At 40.4% G+C, this 20,657-nt stretch overlaps 1 protein-coding gene across 1 annotated transcript in view; it reads left to right on the plus strand.

The window, feature by feature from the left end:
* The first annotated feature begins 8,454 nt into the window (after positions 1-8,454).
* The window catches only part of LOC137273208 (uncharacterized protein C05D11.1-like), a 40,886-nt gene continuing 28,683 nt past the window's right edge, over positions 8,455-20,657 (plus strand). Inside the window, exons 1-4 of the mRNA XM_067805710.1 lie at positions 8,455-8,622; positions 16,576-16,658; positions 17,014-17,172; positions 18,387-18,596. Of these exons, the coding sequence (XP_067661811.1) occupies positions 8,472-8,622; positions 16,576-16,658; positions 17,014-17,172; positions 18,387-18,596 (603 nt within the window). The 5' untranslated portion in view covers positions 8,455-8,471. The remainder of the gene's footprint in view (positions 8,623-16,575; positions 16,659-17,013; positions 17,173-18,386; positions 18,597-20,657) is intronic.

Genomic DNA, 20,657 nt, shown 5'->3' on the forward strand with positions numbered 1-20,657 from the left:
TATCTACCTTTATTCTAAAGCCCTTCCTGTAACCCTGTTAAGCAAAGTTGTATTTCCTCAGGTGCCGAATCTTCCATCTGAATGGGGGTTCCCTTTCAAGTTACTTGGCACTTCGTGTATTTATTTCAATCAAAATCATACATATGCAGAGACTAAGCGTTAGTTTTGACGTAAGGTTAAAACATTTAGTGTTCCGTAAATATCAGCAGCACGAGACTATGTAGAAATTAACGACGTACGAAATCTAGTTTAAATCCGAAATAATAATAATAATAAGCCCCGAAACGTTGTACTTAAGAATAAAGAATAATGTAACTTAGAAAAAGCTCTATGTTCAGTTCAAAAGTTCAAAACAAGAAACATTATGACCTCGTGTGGAGTTTCTGTTTACCCCATTTTTTTGTATATTCCGGTAATGGCAACCTAGAAAACGTAAATAATATAGCGACTACAGCTGTCATTTGTTGACATGGGCTTCAAATTCCAAGGTCATATTCATCTTGATGGATGTTGTGCTGCTTGATATGTAACAGGACGGTGAGGTCAATGACGTCACTCTTGCTATCAACCATTGGTTTCTCGGGTACAGACGTGTCCCCACTGCTGACAAGACAGACAACATATGACATATATCTGTAGCTGAAGATGCAATCTGAAGCATTAGGTTGGTTTTCATTCACTCACAAAATCTGAAGCATTAGGTTGGGTTTTATTTCGGACACTGCTAAGATCTGTGACCTTTTGGTGACCCTGTTGTTTTCCCTGTTACAGTTATGGCTGTGCTGTGTTGGATGACGATGGAGTAGCCTACTGCACCGTAAAAGTGACATCTATGTCAACCTGTGCCTGAGGTCGGGGGTGATATATCTTTGTTGACATTTTTTCACATGTTAATTAGAAAGCTTGTCGCAAGGGTTCACATGACTGGATTAGAATGAGTTTTAAATATACTTCATAAAAATGCGAATTGAATATGCAAATATCAAAGACCTGAAACAATAAATCTACCATGCTTTCATGAAAACGACATGGTTTATATTCAAAATAACATATTTTGAGTATAAATGTATTCATCAAATCCATTCGCTTGGGACAAAGGTTTTGCAGACACCCCACTTTGAGAATGAAAGAATTGCGAGTGGCGTCACGAATAATGAATATCCTCCATTTGTGACAAAGCGCTTATAATTATATGACGTCAGTTTCGTACGGTTAGCTTCCTTATAAAGCATTTGAAACTAATCAGCAAAGTGTTAAAAATATAAAATGAAATATTACATGCGCTAGAATATGACAAAATATATATCGACATTATACGAATGTGTGTATCATGATAATGAAGAGTAACAGTTCTTGTATTTTCCGAGCCATAGGTAGTCAATACACCTATCTATATACTCATTTCGTTTTGCATTTATTATTACTGATTATCTGTTTCATTCACTCCCTGAATCGAACCAAGTCAGGCACCTAATCACCAGTATACAAAGTCAGCGATCTAACCCACTCAGCCACGCAGTTTCATTATATATCACAGTGAAAATCACTTTCCATTAAATCTTTGTTGTTATATCGGAAAATATATAAAATACATGTGACTAAAACATGCATAAATATTGAATCTGAACGTTACCGTGATAAAGCAGGGGGTTTGTGTGTTCACAAATGTTATAGTTATTGATCTGGGCCAGCAACGGATTGCAGTGTGACATAGTGATCAATACCTTCCCCATCTGGTGCAGTAGAATCGTCCATCCTTCGCTGTGTTTAACGAAACTATCAATACTGACTTCGATACAATCTCACATGACAGGATGCGACTTCAGCATTCAAGGTCGGGCTTCAACAAATAAAGTCACTGCCTTACTGGAAATACGACATGACTTAATCTACCAGACATCTGGTGTATGTACTGAAGGGAAATATAAACGAAAAGCACATCAAATCAAAAGAAGTAATTTTGTTTAGCCATGTTCACGAGCGAACACTATAAAATAATACCTGCTTGTAATCGAGATATATACGAATATGACATCAACAATTGTTTCCCCACATGAACAACTTCTTGATTTGTTTTGACAGTTTATTTATCTGATTTTTAACTCATTCAAGATTAGGATCAAAGTTTGGTAGTTCATAAATTACAGAAACGAAATGCATAATACCTCAAAACATACACAAAAACTTGTTTGTGGGTATGGATCAAAATAATTTCAAACGTATTGTTTTGTGAGTGAGTGAGTGAGTGAGTGAGTGTGTGAGTACATGTTGCTTTAGCCGCAATATCACAACTACTCGCGGCTAGTATTGTGTAGCAAATGCATTCTCAGAAGAATATATATATAAATATCAATTTATGCAGACTGTTGAATATTCGTCGTCTGCTCTGCGAACACAATGTTGTAAGACCGAAATCAATCCTCGTGAAAAAACACATCTATCAACATGCAATAGACACCAACACATGATTACTTGAAATGTTATAAAACTAATCTATAAACAAGCCTACACAACAAACCATATTGTTCTGATCCAATGAAGGGGGGTAGAAGTATGTCCCCCGACCTGAACCGGGTATAGTAGGTCTCCGAGTCACAACCACCCGATTCAATATCTAGGGTGAAGGATTCCATTGTTGTCCGACTCAAGTCACCAGTTTTGATTTCAAATGACGAAACGCGTTCTGATCCACGCTTCATAAACGTGTATTTCACTGCAGTATAACATCTCTAGTTCACGTTACGTCAATAACATCAATTTAAAGTCCGGACGGACAAATGACTATCTCCATCCTCTGTCTCCCGCAACAGGTGATAAACTGAGTGTGTTGTTTATCGAGTTCCGCCGTAGGGGATAATAAAGTTCTTGGTCTATATGACAGCCGATGTGACAATGTCGACTTAATCTCAATTAGATACCTCTCAGTAGGATATCAGTTCATAAGCCGAGTAAACCTGGGAAATGGGGAACAGATTGTACCGTCATTCCTGATATATATTGCCACTGAAATCTATTGATAAGCGTGGGACGTATTAAAGGTGAATTGCTCCAGGGGAGTGGTTTAAGGGCAGATTAGTTCATTATTTGACCATCTGTTGGACGGTCAGCATGTTCGTTTCCCTAGGCAATGGTAGCCTAGTGGTAAAAGCGTTCGATCGTCACATGGTTGATTCTGTTAAGATTTCTCACAGAGTAAGTGAGTGAATTTTGTTTTACGCCGGTTTTAGCAGTATTCCAGCGATACCACGACAGAGACCCCAGAAATAGGGTTCGCACATTGTACCATGTGGGAACGAACTGAACCCCTTACATCTTTTCGAATGCGCACAACCGCATAGGTCACCCATCTACTCTTACACAGACAGCATGCAACAACTATGCATTCACACATGCATTGACAACAACACTTACCCACCATCACATTAAACACTATCGCATGGATTGTTAAAAACATTCAACACCCAATCATTCATTGACAACAACACTTACCCACCATCACATTAAACACTATCGCATGGATTGTTAAAAACATTCAACACCCAATCATTCATTGACGACATTCACCGCTCATGCATCCACTGATAAAAAGAACATTAACCACTCGTGCATCAATTTACAACATACATCCGTTCATCGACACAAATGGTAATCTTCCATACGTTCATTGCTAACCGCACTTATCTACTCATGCCGATAAAACACGGTTCATCACCCATGCATTCACTGTCAATATCCACCACCCATGTATTCACTGACAACACCCACCACATTCACTGAAAACACCCACAACCAATGCATCACTGAAAACACCCACCACATTCACTAATAACACACCACCCAAGTATTCATTGACAACACCCACAACCAATGCATTCACTGACAACATCCACCACATTCACTGAAAACACCCACAACCAATGCATCACTGAAAACACCCACCACATTCACTGATAACACAAAACCCAAGTATTCACTGACAACACCCACAACCAATGCATTCACTGACAACATCCACCACCAATGCATTCACTGACAACACCCACAACCAAGGCATTCACTGAAAACACCCACCACCAACGCATTCACTGATAACACACACCACCCAAGCATTCACTGGAAAACACCCTCAACCAATGCTTTCACTGACAACATCCAACACCCATGCATTCACTGACAACATCCAACGCCAATGCATTCACTGACATCCAAAACCCATGTATTCACTGACAACATCCCACACCGATGCATTCACTGACAACATCAACCACCAATGCATTCAATGACAACATCCACCAACCATGCATTTAATGACAACATCCAACACCCATGCATTCACTAACAACATCCACCAACCCTGCATTCAATGACAACATCCACCACCCATGCATTCACTGACATCCACCACCAATGCATTCACTGACAACATCCACCACCTATGCATTCACTGACAACATCCACCACCAATGCATTCACTGACAACAGCCAGCACCCGTGCAGTCACCGACAACATCAACCACCCATGCAGTCACTGACAACTTCCCAGACCAATGCATTCACAGACAACATCCACCAACCATGCATTCACTGACAACACCCACCACCAATGCATTCACTGATAGCAACATTCCAACATTCATTCATTTATTGAAAACCACATTCACCTCGAAAGGTTTCATTCATTACCCATGGCAAAAAGCCTTAACACGGCTAGATAGGAAGCAGAACCGATACAGTCACATATTCAAGTAACCATGACACTGTAACATCGTCGGTAAGCACCACCCACACACCAACATCCACATTCAAAACCACACATACATTGACATCCACATTCAACACCACCCATACACTAACGTCCAAATTCAACACCACTCATACACTAACATCCACATTCAACACTACTCTAACCACACACCAACATGCACGCTCATCTTTATATTAACAACCAACACCAACCACAAACTAACATCCACAATTTACAACACACACACACACACACACACACACACACACACACACACACACACACACACACACACACACACACACACACACACACACACACACACACACACTTCACTCACAAACACACTTCACTCACAAACACACTTCACTCACAAACACACTTCACTCACAAACACACTTTCTCTCTCTCTCACTCACATACACAAACACACACACTTCACTCACAAATACACTTTCTCTCTCTCTCTCACTCTCAAACACACACACAAACACAAACACACTTCATTCACAAACACTTTCTCTCTCTCTGTCTCTCTCACTCACACACACGCATACTTCACTCACAAACACACTTTCTCTCTCTCTCTGTCTCTCACTCACACACACACACTTCACTCACAAACACACTTTATCTCTCTATGTCTCTCTCCCTCCCACTCACACACACACACACACACACACACACACACACACACACACACTTCACTAACATCCGCATTCAACACCACCGACGCTTCCACAATCAAAACTGGACATCATACGACACAATGGCTGCAGTATAATCCGGGACAGTGTGTCACGCAGAATCTCCATATACAGGATCGATGATGTAAGTATTCTTACTTATATCAGGGATACTCTATATATAGGCTCCCTGCTTATATAAAACCACGATTTGTGGACTTATCCGTTGCTCCCCATGTCTTCTGTACATCTGCCACGGCATATACATCACATGTTTTCAGTGGATTTATGACAAAGCACAGATGACCTTGGGGAAAATATTCGCTCAATTACAGGTTTTTCATGGAGTGATCGCAATGACTCAGTATATTGTTGTGGTAACTGACCATATAACATAACATTAATTTGCATGTCGCAACCAAAACATAGGCTGATGTTTGTGTTGTTCAGGAATTGATAACAAATGAAATGAAAATAATTGCTTAAAAAGAAAAGTAATTCCTTTCACTTTTGTCCATAAGAATCAGACGAACCAAAAGTTGAACACTACTGGCCCCTACAGATGTATATAGTGCATGTGTGCTAGTTACCTGAACAACACAGGAAAGTGCTAGTACATGTGTTTGATAGCTGTGTGAGCCGAGGCTGGCCAGACACGCTCGGCTGTTTAGTTCAAGGTTCGGTTGTAATTATACGTGAATTTGATATATTTACAGAAACACAATACGGTAAATACAATGGCTACAATACCACGCTTCCGGTCAGAGAAACAAATCGATAGTCACATGTACCGTGTGTGCAGTGGGTCACGTGACAAAAAACCGGCTCAGTTTGGATTGGGGGAAGAAATATCCGTATGTGGTTTTGAACTATCAATTCCGAGTGGTGACAAGATATATATGAGTTACCTTTTTTGGCCATGTTATTAAAATTTTTCTGCATTAGTTTTCACAATAAAAAGTAAATTTTATGAGTTATCAATCACAGTTCAATAAAAGATGGTTCAAAACTAGAAACGCATTTGAGATTTTGGAGGGTTTCGTGTTCATGTATACAACATACAATGGTGGAATCGCACTTCAAGAAAATAAGTGGACATAAACACGCACACACGCACATGCACACTCACTCGATGACTCATACTCGCACAATCACACCCTTTCTCTCTATCACACACACTCTCTATCTCTCTCTCCCTCCCTCTCTCTCTCTCACACACACACACACACACACACACACACACACACACACACACACACACACACGTGTAAAACCCAGACCGATCTACGCCATCTAGATTATAGTCCACTGGACCAATCACTAAACTTGACTTCCGAGTCTGACGCATTGCGATAATTTCACATCAGCGAGTGACCTTCCTTCAAGGTAGTTCTCTTTGTGTCGGGTACTTGTGTGCTAGAGGTCTGTGTGCTGACCTTTGTGTCGAAGTCCTCCATGAACCTAATGGTTACAAGGCCTTCGCGCGTCAAGCAGTAAAGAGGGGTTCGAATCCAGTGACCCACCCCACCCCCGCCCTCCACACACACATCACCACCACCGCTATCGCTGCCCACCATGATGTAACATTGCTCAAGCCAACGCAAACCAAACTACTCACTTATGATAAACAACAAAGGTTTAAGAGCAGTAACTGTACCTGAAACTGACTGATAAACATCGGAATGATTTTGTAGGCTTGGTGATAATACCAACCATCGAATGAGTGCGAGATTGAATTTTATGTTACAGACTTTAGAGTAGAGTCGTCATTGTGACTCAGGGCTAGAGTGTAGGTATGGTAACCTTGATGGTGCTAAATTACTCCTTTGTTAAAACCCACGCGCAGTTTTAAGGACATTTGCCACCTAAACTAACAAGGAGTCCAAGAATTAGGTCAAAGTTATGGATAAGAGTATGCATGAATAATTCTAAAACAGAAACCTTGATATTGACGAACTCTTAAGTCTCTGAGGAGTTAGTTCCGGATGTTGAAGTTTAAAATCGCATACGTAAAGTCTGGTAATGATGAAATATGGGATTGAACTAAGTTTGAAGCTGCATTCAGCAATATACCAGCGATTATGACGGCGATCAATAAGTAATCGAGTCTGGACCAGACAATTCAGTGATCACCACCACCGAGCACAGATCAACGCCATTGGGATACGATGAAAAGTGTCAACTAAGTCATCCAACGTGACTAGTCCCGTTAGCTGCCTCTTACGACAACAATCATTGGGCTACAGGGCCCAGTTTCACAAAGCTCTTGTAAGTCTAAGATCTGGTAACTCTTCTTGTAGCATTCCTACGCCACATACAATACATTGACTAACGATAGTCGTACGTAGCGCTACGATAGCTTTGTGAAACTGGGTCCTGAAGATAGTTCTAAGCCAGATCTTCGTGGGTTTTGAAAAAGGGGTGAGTACATAGCCTATGCTGGTAAAGACGATTTAGTGAGTGTGGTTTTCAGCAATATTCCAGTAATATCACAGCGGGTGGTATTTTAAAGATGAAAAGAGAGAGAGTAAGCCGGAGCTGAGAGTGTGGGTGAGATTGTTTTATAAAAATAAAATTGAAAATACAACGCCAAGGAAGGATTTGAACCCGGTATCTGTGGATCCGGGTACAAATGAGAGGCGAAACTATTGAATGATTCCCGAATATTGTCATTTCAGGGTTGTTGGGGTTTTTTTCTCAGGAATCCTATTGTACCGATCAAATGTTTGTGGTGAATCACTGACAAGGAATAGATCATGACGCCAAGTTTCGTAAAAAATAAGAAAACACATTTATGTGTAGAGTGGATTTGCTTCCTCATAAAGTAGAGTTCTTTAATTTTGTGTCAAATACAGCTTAAGTTTTGGAACTAATTTCTCTGTTACTGAATACATCGGCGATATTGACATAATATCATATTTCTTTCACATTCATGAAGTACATAAATGTAGCAAAATCAGTGACTAAACATGTTTATCACACGCTAGTGAACCAGCCATTCAATCATTCCAACTTTTTAATGAAACTTTTCTAGCGGCATAATGGCGACGTCCAGTGATAACTTCGAGTTTCTGTTTACGGTGGTTGCTAATGATAGCATCCCTGTGTCAAAATATCGATCGAAAGAAACTGGCATTTCTGTTTTCGTAGCTCAGGTCGAAGGACCTCTTGTCAATGGTTATTTCTGTTTGGGTAGGTAACAGAATAACAATTTAGATTCTTTATTTAAACAACGCTGTCCTGATTTCGATCAACATTCTGCGGTGACTGTTTGGGTCTGACCGAGTTATATTCCGTGCGCAAACGTTTGACATGTTGTTAGTGGCGCGTAGATGTGTTTACATGCAGTTTAACACACGTGTCTGGGTTAGTATCCCCTCGTCTGCACCTGCAATTGAGTAAATTTTTTGTTCATGCACTCCAATTTCGAAAAGGAAGCCTTTGACATGCACATCACGTTTGGGCCTCCACACTTGCATAGAATTTGCACATGCATCTGTCATGTTTCAACGGGAGCACACTTACTTGTGTAGAAGTCCTTATTTTAAAAAAAGCTGATAACTATCTATTCAACATTAGCTTTTGCCAGCCTAGACTGTGTTTTCATTTAATCTGTGATACTAACTGCTGCACCATGTTTTTTTATTAAAGGGGCACTGATGCGGAGCAATTTCCGTGGACTGGTGTAAACTTTTGTTATTGTTTTTCTCCCGTGAGTACCCGGATGATATCCCAGAATTCGTGACTGGTTCGTGACCTCTGCTGCGCAGTCCGTAAGCGCAATTGATAGTTTAATTATAGACAGATCAACTGAGGTGAAGTCATTTGTACTTCATTACAAATGTATTATGAAAACAAATGAAACACTTTGAAGGTTAATCATCTGCCAGTGGTAGAAATGGTAAAAAACTATTAGGACGGAAAAATAACGAAGCCAATGTACGTCTCTATATTTTGTCTCATAACCCTAATTAGTTTATTGTCATATTTGTATGATTCTGAAAATTAATAGAAGAACATACGATTTGCTTATACTCATAGTAAATTTCTAACATAACAGCAACATTTATACATTGTATAGATTGTCAATGTGGATCCTATTTCACACATATACGCGATCTAGTGTGTGTTTTCTGTCATACAGATTCTGCTGAATGCTACAACAAATAAATTAAAACAAAATGCAAATGATGAATGTAAAACAGACTAATTTTATAGCAACAGTGTCAGGCTACTACCTTGTTCAGGAATGTATCCATCAATATCCACGTAAAAGAAATCGTATTCCATTCATCTGCAGCTGGTAAATAATCCTGCTCTGTGTCGCGTGTCTTACAACTGTCTCATTTGCGAAAAAGTAACACATCGTCTTTCGTTGATGAAAACTAGATAAACCTCTCATTGGTCTCCCGAGATAGCACACCTGGCAACTAATTGTATGATGTCCACTATTCTAAGTAATTTAGTTGACCAATATTGAGCAATCAATCAATCAACGCAAGGGTGGTTAATTCTTTGAAGGGAGGATGTTGTTTTTGCACTCACACTTTACGACAGGGTGTAGTCATCTACACACACTGCCTTTTGACAAATCCGCTAGAAGATAAAAGTAATTAATCAATCAGTGTGTTATCGGTTAATCCTTTGATCGATGTTTGTTTTTGTAACTCAGCTGATAAACCCTCTTGCATCACTTACATGCACATATTACATAACATACAATACATTTGCCATTACAGACCTTAATTTATAATGTTGAGTATTTACTCCAGACAGGAGAAATGCCAAATGGGAACCTTTGTTGAGTAACCGAAGTGGTGTTATTACTAATTATACCTGTTATAAATTCATGAATTGACCATCAAGAGAATGATGACAAATAACACGTGTAGGTTTACACCATCAAACGCGAGTTACAGCAAGGAAGATGTAATCTCTGTGTCGCATGCAGCCTGAAAACACTTATGGGCCGAAACTGTTTTGAGGATACCAACGGAATTTCGTTACATAAGGAATACACACAGGCATTTGCTGTGTACTTTGGTAAATAAGTGAAATAAGGTTTTTTTTACGTAAGACAATTTTCAGATTTCTCTACCAAAGCCAAGGTCATCGTTTTTTTGTTTAAGAATTCAAATAAGTCAACTGTGTGTTTTATTATCATAAATAATAAACCATTGTAGCTACCATAGCTACCAAAATTTACGTATGCTATTTGCTATCACAGCTCAACCAACACTCAAAACTACCTAAATATAAAGCTTTGCAATCTTCCGTACTGAAACAAATGGCTTGCTACGTGCCTGTAGACATCATATTTTCATGTAACATGACTAAATATCGAGGTTAAAAACACAGAAATAGGATCAAATTGGATCAGTAAGTATACCATCCAAGCATCCGAAAAGAATTACACTGCTGGGATATATGGTTATGATCAGACAAGGAATACCATGGATATTTTTAAACAAATGGCATGTGATGGGCATCCGGCCTCCTGACTGTTTAAGTGAAGAAATTTTGCTAATATGGACAGGAGCCCAGTTCCTTTGTCCGTCACGGTCGAAGGAGTGGGCGCTGACCAATTTGCGACCGTTGGCGAGAAGCATTATTCGCTCCGCATCAGTGCCCCTTTAAAAAAAACCCTATGTCACATCTGAGGGGAAACAACTCTGTATGACTTTACATTGATATGTAACCAGTGGGTCATTTTAAGGAGTATGGTAGCCTAGTGGTTAAAGTGTTCACCTGTTATGCTGAAGACAGGTTCAGTACCCCACATGGACACAATATGTGAAGCCCATTTATTTTTTCAATTTGCCACGAATGATTTTCAATTTCGGTTTCATCTATTTCTTGGATACTGTTGGACATGTTTTGTATGTTTTGTATGTTTTGTATGTTTTGTATGTTTTGTCTCTGCCCCAAATGAAAAGAAACTTTACCAAGTTACATGTTCATCCATTTTAAGATTTTAGTAACACCATAAATCGTAAGTGTTAATTTGATTGTCCTAAACTTGAATGTTACTGTATTTGTTGTACTGCATGCCCCACTCATAATTAGCTTCTGGGCCGATAGAGAAGTTATCGAATCAGATCATAGAGATCAATATTCCTGAAGAAAATGTCAGTCAGTTATCTAAAGATATTTTAAAACTCACTATGACAGTGTGAGCAGTAATGCCAGAAAGGTCCACAAGATACTGACAGTTTACATTGCTGGTGAGTGGTGACACATTCATATAGAGAATACTATTTAAAGAGGTTCCGGATATAATTTAAAAACAGCCAATGAATTAAGGCACATTTTTGTTTTACTTTGTGTTAAAATTGAAACTTTATATATCACATTGTTCATGTAGATTCTTATCAGTGAAACAATTTTCATGATGATAGTCATGAATAAATGTTTCCATTTACAGTTGTTTCCGACAGTCGTTTTAGCTCGCCATGCAGAGCAATTTGTAAGAATTCTTTATGAATGCCCCATGCTGATATTTGGTGTTCTATGATACATTATTTATAATATTTTTTATATCTCTATTCTACTCCATAACCTGTCTTGGGGACAGGGTGGGTGGGTGTGTCGTTGTGCAGTCAACGGGAGGTAAATATGTAAATACAGTTGTGAATGTCATTGTTAGCTGAAGATGGGAAGTGAGATGTTGAAATCTTTGTCGCACTTTGCAACTCAAAGACTTAAAGGTCACATGCAACCAAAAAATCAAACATGATTAAAACACATTTATCACTTATTCATGACATATAATATACATTGCTGCTTCAAAAAAAACAAATAAACAAAATTATAAGCGTACAATCGTGATTCAAAAGTGCAATATTTTGTACTTGGGCTTACTTCCCCTGAAACGAAGCCATCGGGAGACCGAACCCAGTCTTAGCACCTGGATGTGCACTCAAGTGTAACGACGGATTCTGATTGGCTGTTTCATTTGCTGATCTGCTGAGGGTTCATTGTGTGTACAGACAGATGATCTGTTTGATGGGCATTTTAGAAGTATAGCGAGTCACAAGAAAGTAAGATTCTTTATGGATAACAACTTCTTTGTGTGTACTTGATGCGTCGTTTCAGTATGCATTCATATACTGTTGTCAAACAAAATCATACACACTAAAACAAGTCGTTATCCATGAAGAATGTATATAGAGATGTTAGGTTTTGAAAATACATGTTCTCTGTATTTGCGCTCGATCCAATAAAAAATCATGTCAGTAGACATGGTAAACTACTGCGTGGCTGGAATGTGTCATTCGTCCAAGTACAAGGCAGGACTTGAAACTGACACGAGTTTACACCAGGTTCCGTCAGATCCAGTCATCCGAAAAAAAGTGAATGTAGTTTGTTTGCAACCCACAGACATAAAAACATGTCATGTGTATCACACGTGCCTAATTACATAATGTGGCAGAGACGGGACTCGGGTGCGCGAGTCATAAATCAACTTATTTTCTTTATGTCGTATACTGTGATAGGTGTTAAGTTCAAATTGCACGTGGTCAATGATTGAAGCTGTGCATTGCATGTTGTCTTTAGCAGACAGGCAGGCAGACATCTAGGTGTGAATGAACCAGACATTGAGCTTTCTCTGTGACAGAGACTGCTTACCACAATCAACAAGTTTGTTTTACGTAATGAGTAGATCATTTACTTGTTTGTGTACACAACCAAGATTAGACTACTGCTCACGACCTCAGACGCTGGGCATGCATACTGTTTCAAGCTCCGCGAACCTATTCACTGCGCATGCGTTATGGATGCAGCGCAGCACAGCTGTTGAAACCAGTTTTCCCCCCAGCGCTGGGGGGAATTTAGTGAAACGTTTGAACTCCGATTTCGCGGGCGTTTTTTCATCGCGTTTTTTTTTCAACTTTATAGGTTGAATTGGCATTTTTTATGATTTGTTTCGGTAAGTGCATACCGAAAGGTACCAGAATCTGCAAAGTTGTGTTTTACGTTGCATGTGACCTTTAAATATGACATAAGGTGTGAGGTTTGATTCCATTTTCCATTTCTTACTGAACCATTCCTACATGAACCACTCCTACAGGAACCATTCCTACAGGAGGCATTCCTACAGGAACCACTCCTACAGGAGGCATTCCTACATGAACCATTCCTACAGGAGGCATTCCTACAGTAGACATTCCTACATGAACCACTCCTACAGGAGACATTCCTACATGAACCATTCCTACAGGAGGCATTCCTACATGAACCACTCCTACAGGAACCATTCCTACAGGAGGCATTCCTACATGAACCACTCCTACAGGAACCATTCCTACAGGAGGCATTCCTTCATGAACCACTCCTACAGGAACCATTCCTACAGGAGGCATTCCTACATGAACCATTCCTACAGGAGACATTCCTACAGTAGACATTCCTACATGAACCACTCCTACAGGAGACATTCCTACATGAACCATTCCTACAGGAGGCATTCCTACATGAACCACTCCTACAGGAACCATTCCTACAGGAGGCATTCCTACATGAACCACTCCTACAGGAACCATTCCTACAGGAGTTATTCCTACAGGAGGCATTCCTACATGAACCTTTCCTACAGGAGGCATTCCTACAGTAGACATTCCTACATGAACCATTCCTACAGGAGGCATTCCTACAGGAGGCATTCCTACAGTAGACATTCCTACATGAACCACTCCTACAGGAGACATTCCTACATGAACCTTTCCTACAGGAGGCAGTCCTACATGAACCACTCCTACAGGAACCATTCCTACAGGAGGCATTCCTACATGAACCACTCCTACAGGAACCATTCCTACAGGAGGCATTCCTACATGAACCACTCCTACAGGAACCATTCCTACAGGAGTTATTCCTACAGGAGGCATTCCTACATGAACCACTCCTACAGGAGTTATTCCTACAGGAGGCATTCCTACATGAACCTTTCCTACATGAACAATTCCTACAGGAGACACTGCTACAGGAGGCATTCCGACAGGAGACACTCCTACGTGAACCATTCCTACAGGAGACATTTGCTTCATTTTCCAGCTCCATTTTTGTCACCCCCCAGCTCTGGTTAAATGAAGATTTATCAGCCTAGATTAACATTAAGATTTGCCTCACTGTACATTATGAACATTATGCAGCCAGGGACCTAATGTATCCATTACATTACAGCATCTGATTCCTTAGTTATACACTGGGGACTGGGGAGACACTTAGATACATCTTAGTATCTGTCCTCACAAACTTGTGACATCACGGGTGCAAATGCCTAAACATCACTTTTTACACACATACAAAAACAAAAAAATATCGCTGCCAACTGTGTTAAGAAATCAAACTTACTCTTAAATATGCATTTTTATCCCCCCAGCATGTAATATGGGGGGATTTAGTTGACGCCTCATCTGTCCGTCCGTTCATCCACCATCCGTCCATACACCATCCTTCCGTAATGACTTTGTTTCCGGAGCATAACTCAGAAACGGTTCAATATTTTTAGACCAAACTTGATAGATATAGTAATTGCTATTTACAGATTTTTGACTTTTATATATTTTTTGTTTTTCCATGGAACATTTTGGCGGGGTGGGCTTCGTTTCAGGAGCAGAACTCAAAAACCATTCAATATTTTTCAGCAAACTTGCTAGATATATCAGTCTGAACCTATAGTGATGGCTTTTGCTGTGTACAGGTTTGTGTGATTTATTATTTTCTCAGTTTCCATGGAAACATTTCAGACTTAGTCTCAAAATGGAGGGATAGGCTTGGTTTCTGGAGCAGAACTCCAAAACCGTTCAATATTTTACCGCAAAACGTGGTAGATATATCAATCAGAACCTAAAGTGGTGCCTTTTGCTCTTTCCAGGTTTTAGTGATTTATTATTTTCTCAGTTTCCATGGAAACGTTTTTGACTTAGTCTCAAAAGAGGGAGGTGTGTTTCGTTTCCGGAACAGAACTCAAAATGTCTGCATTTAAAACTTGGTAGATAAGTGTTGCAGACCCCAAAGTGGTGCTTTTTGCTATGTACAGGTTTTTGTGGTTTTTTATTTTCTTGGTTTCCATGGAAACGTTTCGGACTTAGTCTCAAAATGGAGGGGTGGGCTTCGTTTCTGGAACAGAACTCAAAAACCATTCAATATTTTTCTGCAAAACTTGGTAGATATATCAGTCAGAACCTATAGTGGTGCCTTTTGCTATGTACAGGTTTTTGTGATTTATTATTTTCTTGGTTTCCATGGACATATTTCAGACATAGTCTCGAAAGTGAGAGGTGTGTTTCGTTTCCGGAGCAGACCTCCAAAACTGTTCAATATTTTTCTGCAAAACTTAGTAGATGTATCAGTCAGAAGCTGAAGTGGTGCCTTTTGCTATTTACAGGTTTTTTTGGTTTATTATTTTCTTGGTTTCCATGGAAACGTTTTGGACTTAGTCTCAAAATGGAGGGGTGGGCTTCGTTTCTGGAACAGAACTTGAAAACCATTTCATATCTTTCACTCACTCACCCTCCTCTTCACTCACCCTCCTCTTCACTGACTCTCACTCACCCACCCTCTTCACTCACTCATCTTCCTCTTCACTCACCCTCCTCTTCACTCACTCTCTCACCCACCCTCTTCACTCACTCATCTTCTTCACTCACTCACCCTCCTCTTCACTCACCCTCCTCTTCACTGACTCTCTCTCACCCACCCTCTTCACTCACCTTACTCTTCACCCACTCACCCTCCTCTTCACTGACTCTCACTCACCCACCCTCTTCACTCACTCATCTTCCTCTTCACTCACTCACCCTCCTCTGCACTCACCCTCCTCTTCACTGACTCTCACTCACCCACCCTCTTCACTCACTCATCTTCCTCTTCACTCACCTTCCTCTTCACTCACTCTCACTCACCCACACTCTTCACTCACTCATCTTCCTCTTCACTCACTCACCTTCCTCTTCACTCACTCTCACTCACCCATCCTCTTCACTCACTCATCTTCCTCTTCACTCACTCACCCTCTTCATTCACTCTCACTCACCCTCCTCTTCACTCACTCACCCTCCTCTTCACTCACTCGTCTTCCTCTTCACTCACCCTCCTCTTCACTCACTATCTTTGACTCACTCAGCCTTCCCTTTTTGCCAGCAACTGAGGCCCATGATGATGACGGCCTCCCCCACACCCTGGAGCACCACATCTTCATGGGCAGCGAGCAGTATCCATACAAGGTGACACTGAATACAGTCTTTACGAGGTTTTTATATAAAATTGATGTCCTCAGTGTTTAAAATAAGAAATATTTTTGTATCACAAATATTTTGGGGGAAATTTATTTGTGTAATGAATCTTCACTCAAACAAATGTCCCCAAAATTTGTTCAGGATCCACAACTAAGTTTGTTCAGTAGAGATTATTTGATGAAGAAAATTGTTTTTTGCCATTTTTACCTTCAGGTTGATAAAAGGCTAATCTGTTTTCTGCTGTAAAAGGACTACATACTTGTGTAAATGTCAGAAATTAGTTTTCACCATTACACTCTGTGAGGAACTGCTGAAATATTATTCTCATGTTCTGTGGATTCAGGGAGTCCTGGATCTCCTGGCCAACAGGTGCCTGGCTTCAGGGACCAATGCTTGGACAGACACTGACCACACATGTTACACAATGACAAACGCCGGATCAGAGGGGTTCCTCAAACTACTGCCTGTCTATATAGACCACATCCTTTATCCAACACTCAAGGTAAGTGTTGTAAACAAAACTATTTCATGACTGTCCATATATACAGGGCCATATTTTGTATAAAGGCTGTTGTTTCCTTGGTTTATATTAACATCCTATTCTAACCAGTGCACTCTACCAATGCCACTGTGTACTGAACCAAACTACTGTCACTGAGAATAACAAGTTACTGGACCAGCTTATTGTCACTGATTACTGAGCCAGACAGTTGTTTCTGATAACTGAAGCAGACTGTTGTTCCTGATTACTGAATCAGACTATTGTGTTACGGTTAAGAATTTACCGTGACAAACTATGTAGGAAATCCCCTGTGAACCAGCAAAACAGAACAAAGACAAGTCGTTAACGTTCAAATTCTGTATTATTATGTAATGAGAGCAAGGTATACAAAGTCACAAGTCAATATAACAATGCTGATTACAAATACGATTCAAGTGAGACAAAATCTAAGTCAATGGGTGACAAAATATGTAGTAGCAAACTCACCAAAGTCTTGGTGTGAGAGAGAACAGCTATGCAGAATGTAAACACAGCGATTGGTGTGACAGCAGATAATGTAGATTCAGGCGTTGACGGATGCAGATGATATAAACTCCAGAAATGTCCATGTCGCAACACGGCAACTAGCCTATTTATATATATCTAGCCATTTCCTGAAAGTTTGGGCACAAACGAACATCGTCAACACTGTAGAATGAACCTGGAATAAGTCTCCCGGAAGTAAACACATAGAAAACTAGGAGCAGATAAACTCTGGAAAACCAGAATCCTGAAAGTGTTGACCAGCTATTAAAACGAAATGTGACCCATCATATTTAATATTCAAAACACTAAACATTGTGACCCAATAATAATTATTACTGAATTAACAACAAAAATATACAGAAAATACACACTCATACCAATTGTCACTAATTCCTGAACCAGACTTGTTTCTGATTACTGAACCAGACTTTTGTCCGTAATTACTGAACCACTGTTATCACCAATTACTAAACCAGACTATTGTCACAGTACTGAACCAGACTAATGTCACTAATTACTGCACCAAAGTTCATTGAATACTGAATCATCTGCAACTGATTACTAAACTATGTTGTACCGCTTATTGAACCAACTCTCATTTATTACTGAAACACTGTTCACTGGCCACTCAACCAACTTTCACTATTTACTGAACCAACTCTCACCAAATCTCTGTTTCCATGTTCCAGGAATCTGGGTACATCACCGAAGTCCACCATGTGAATGACGAGGGTGAGGATGCAGGCGTAGTGTATTGTGAGATGCAAGCACGAGAAAACACAGGGGAGAGCCTCACTCACCTAGCTATGTTGAGGGAGATGTACCCAGGTCACTGTGGCTACAAGTCAGAGACTGGAGGCATGTTGCTGAACCTCAGGGAGAGCACATCATACCCCAAGGTACACATGTCGTGAAGTTTATTGTCCATGAACCTGTCTGTTTCATGTTTGTTTTGTTTGTTAAATGCTGCATACGGCAACAGTTTCAGATATACTACCCATAAAAAGTTTAGACTCACTAATAGCACTTGCTGTATGTCATATATACATATATATGGTCATATCGAACATGAATTTCTGGGGAACCAATTGCAGACCTTTGGTAGATGAATTGCATGAGGATCACACATCAATTCTTTTCCTAAAGAGATCCTCTGGGGTACTTTTAAGCATTAAAATGTCCATTTAAAATTCCTACGGCAGTTGTAGCAATATTTTTCAATGAAATATTTACAAAACAGAAAACTTTTGTCTTGTGAAACCACCCCTACAGGGCCACTGGGCTCCAACAGCCAAGAGCAGGTAACTCAGAGTGTGAATCTTGTACCTCACTTTCCATGTTGTGAGTCAAGGTGTGTTTATGGTGCTGTGATTATCTTCCTTACCAGCTGAAAATGAGTGACAAAGAAGCAGATACTGTATGTATGGTACTTTTCTTTATTGCACAAGCAATAGATTGAAAATGTGCATTGCTTTATTCATTCATAAATAAGATGGCAGTTCTTCTCAGCATTCAAATATTTTTCCGTACCAGGTTGTAGATGTTTTGTAGCGTCAGCTTTCTGTTATGGTACTTCCATCTTTATTTTATCATACCTCACATGTAATTTTTTTAGTAAACAGGTGAGTCATGTTGAATCATTAGCACTAGTACACATGGCTGCATCATACACAGCTGGGTCGTTCAGTATTTCGACTTATTATTGTGTCTGATTTGGCATACACTTGTCTGTGTATGGTTTATTATGTATCAATATCGCCCATATATCTTTTTATACATGGTATTGGTGCATGTTTTGTGCAGTCCCTGCTTTATATATAGCCTGTTTCTGCTGTTTTGCCATTTGAAAACTGTGTCACCTGCAGTCCGGTCCTGCTGCCACAGGATCTGCATTTGGTCTGCCTCAGATGCCTGGCAGAAGAGGCTCATAGTGATCAAGGTAGCCCATTATGCCGGGGATTTGCCAGTAAAACTAAGGAGAGTCATCGTGCTGATTTACTCTACAACACCAGTCTGCTTCAGTGGGGAGGGTGGGGGGAGGCGGAGGGTCAAGACTCGCCATCCATCACATCCCACCATGGGACGGCCCAGATCCCTCGGACTTCAGGCTTCCCAGGGAAGAATCCACCTCCAGCAAAGTGGCTGAGAATTATTTGCATACATTACCCTCTCACATCAGCAAGGTTATTCATCCCCTCCTGCAAGGTGCACGTTGCCAGTTTGACTTGCCAGAGTTAACTCTGCGCTACTTGTTGGGGGTGGAGGGGATGTTGGAACCCCGGGTGGTGGACAACTGTATATATGCATCTGTCACTCTGCTCCGTCTATCACCTCTATTGCTTCAGCCAGGCACAGTCATGGCTTGCCTCCATTTGGTGCAAATAAGCCAAACCCTTATGTCAGCTTATCAGTTGTTTGAAGAGCAATTCCAAAATGCTGGTCAGCAACTAAGGGTAGGCCACAAGCCTCATTGGGTCCATGGCTTCTCAGGAATATGTCGCACTCCCGTGCTGTCTTCTCTGGACAGCTTTCAAGGTGGTCCCAGATTGATAGAAAGTAGGTGGTTATTATTAGACTTATTTTGTGGTCACCAGAAACGGCGTAGGGTTAAGATCTATTCTATATCTCAAGGGTCTGAACACCATTGTCGAGGTACCATCTTTCATTTTCAAGATCTCATTTGTAGAGGCAGGGGATTGGCTCATATCAAGCAACCTCAAAGACATGCAAGTTTGTGTTTCAGTGCACCCCGACTTTCGGAAGTACCTTCAGTTCTCATTCGACGGGAAGTGCTATCAATTTCATCTCCACAAAGCCATGGGTGTTCACCCTACTCATGTTGATTCCTGCGTTGATTCGAGATGAGACACTTTCCATGATCAGCATATTCACTAGTCTGGGTTGGGTTATCAATCTCACAGGATCTGATATTTCTGGGTGCGTGGTTTGAGACCTGGAGC

This window comes from Haliotis asinina, chromosome 2 (genome assembly GCF_037392515.1).
Source record: "Haliotis asinina isolate JCU_RB_2024 chromosome 2, JCU_Hal_asi_v2, whole genome shotgun sequence".
NCBI classification, from domain to species: Eukaryota; Metazoa; Mollusca; class Gastropoda; order Lepetellida; family Haliotidae; genus Haliotis; species Haliotis asinina.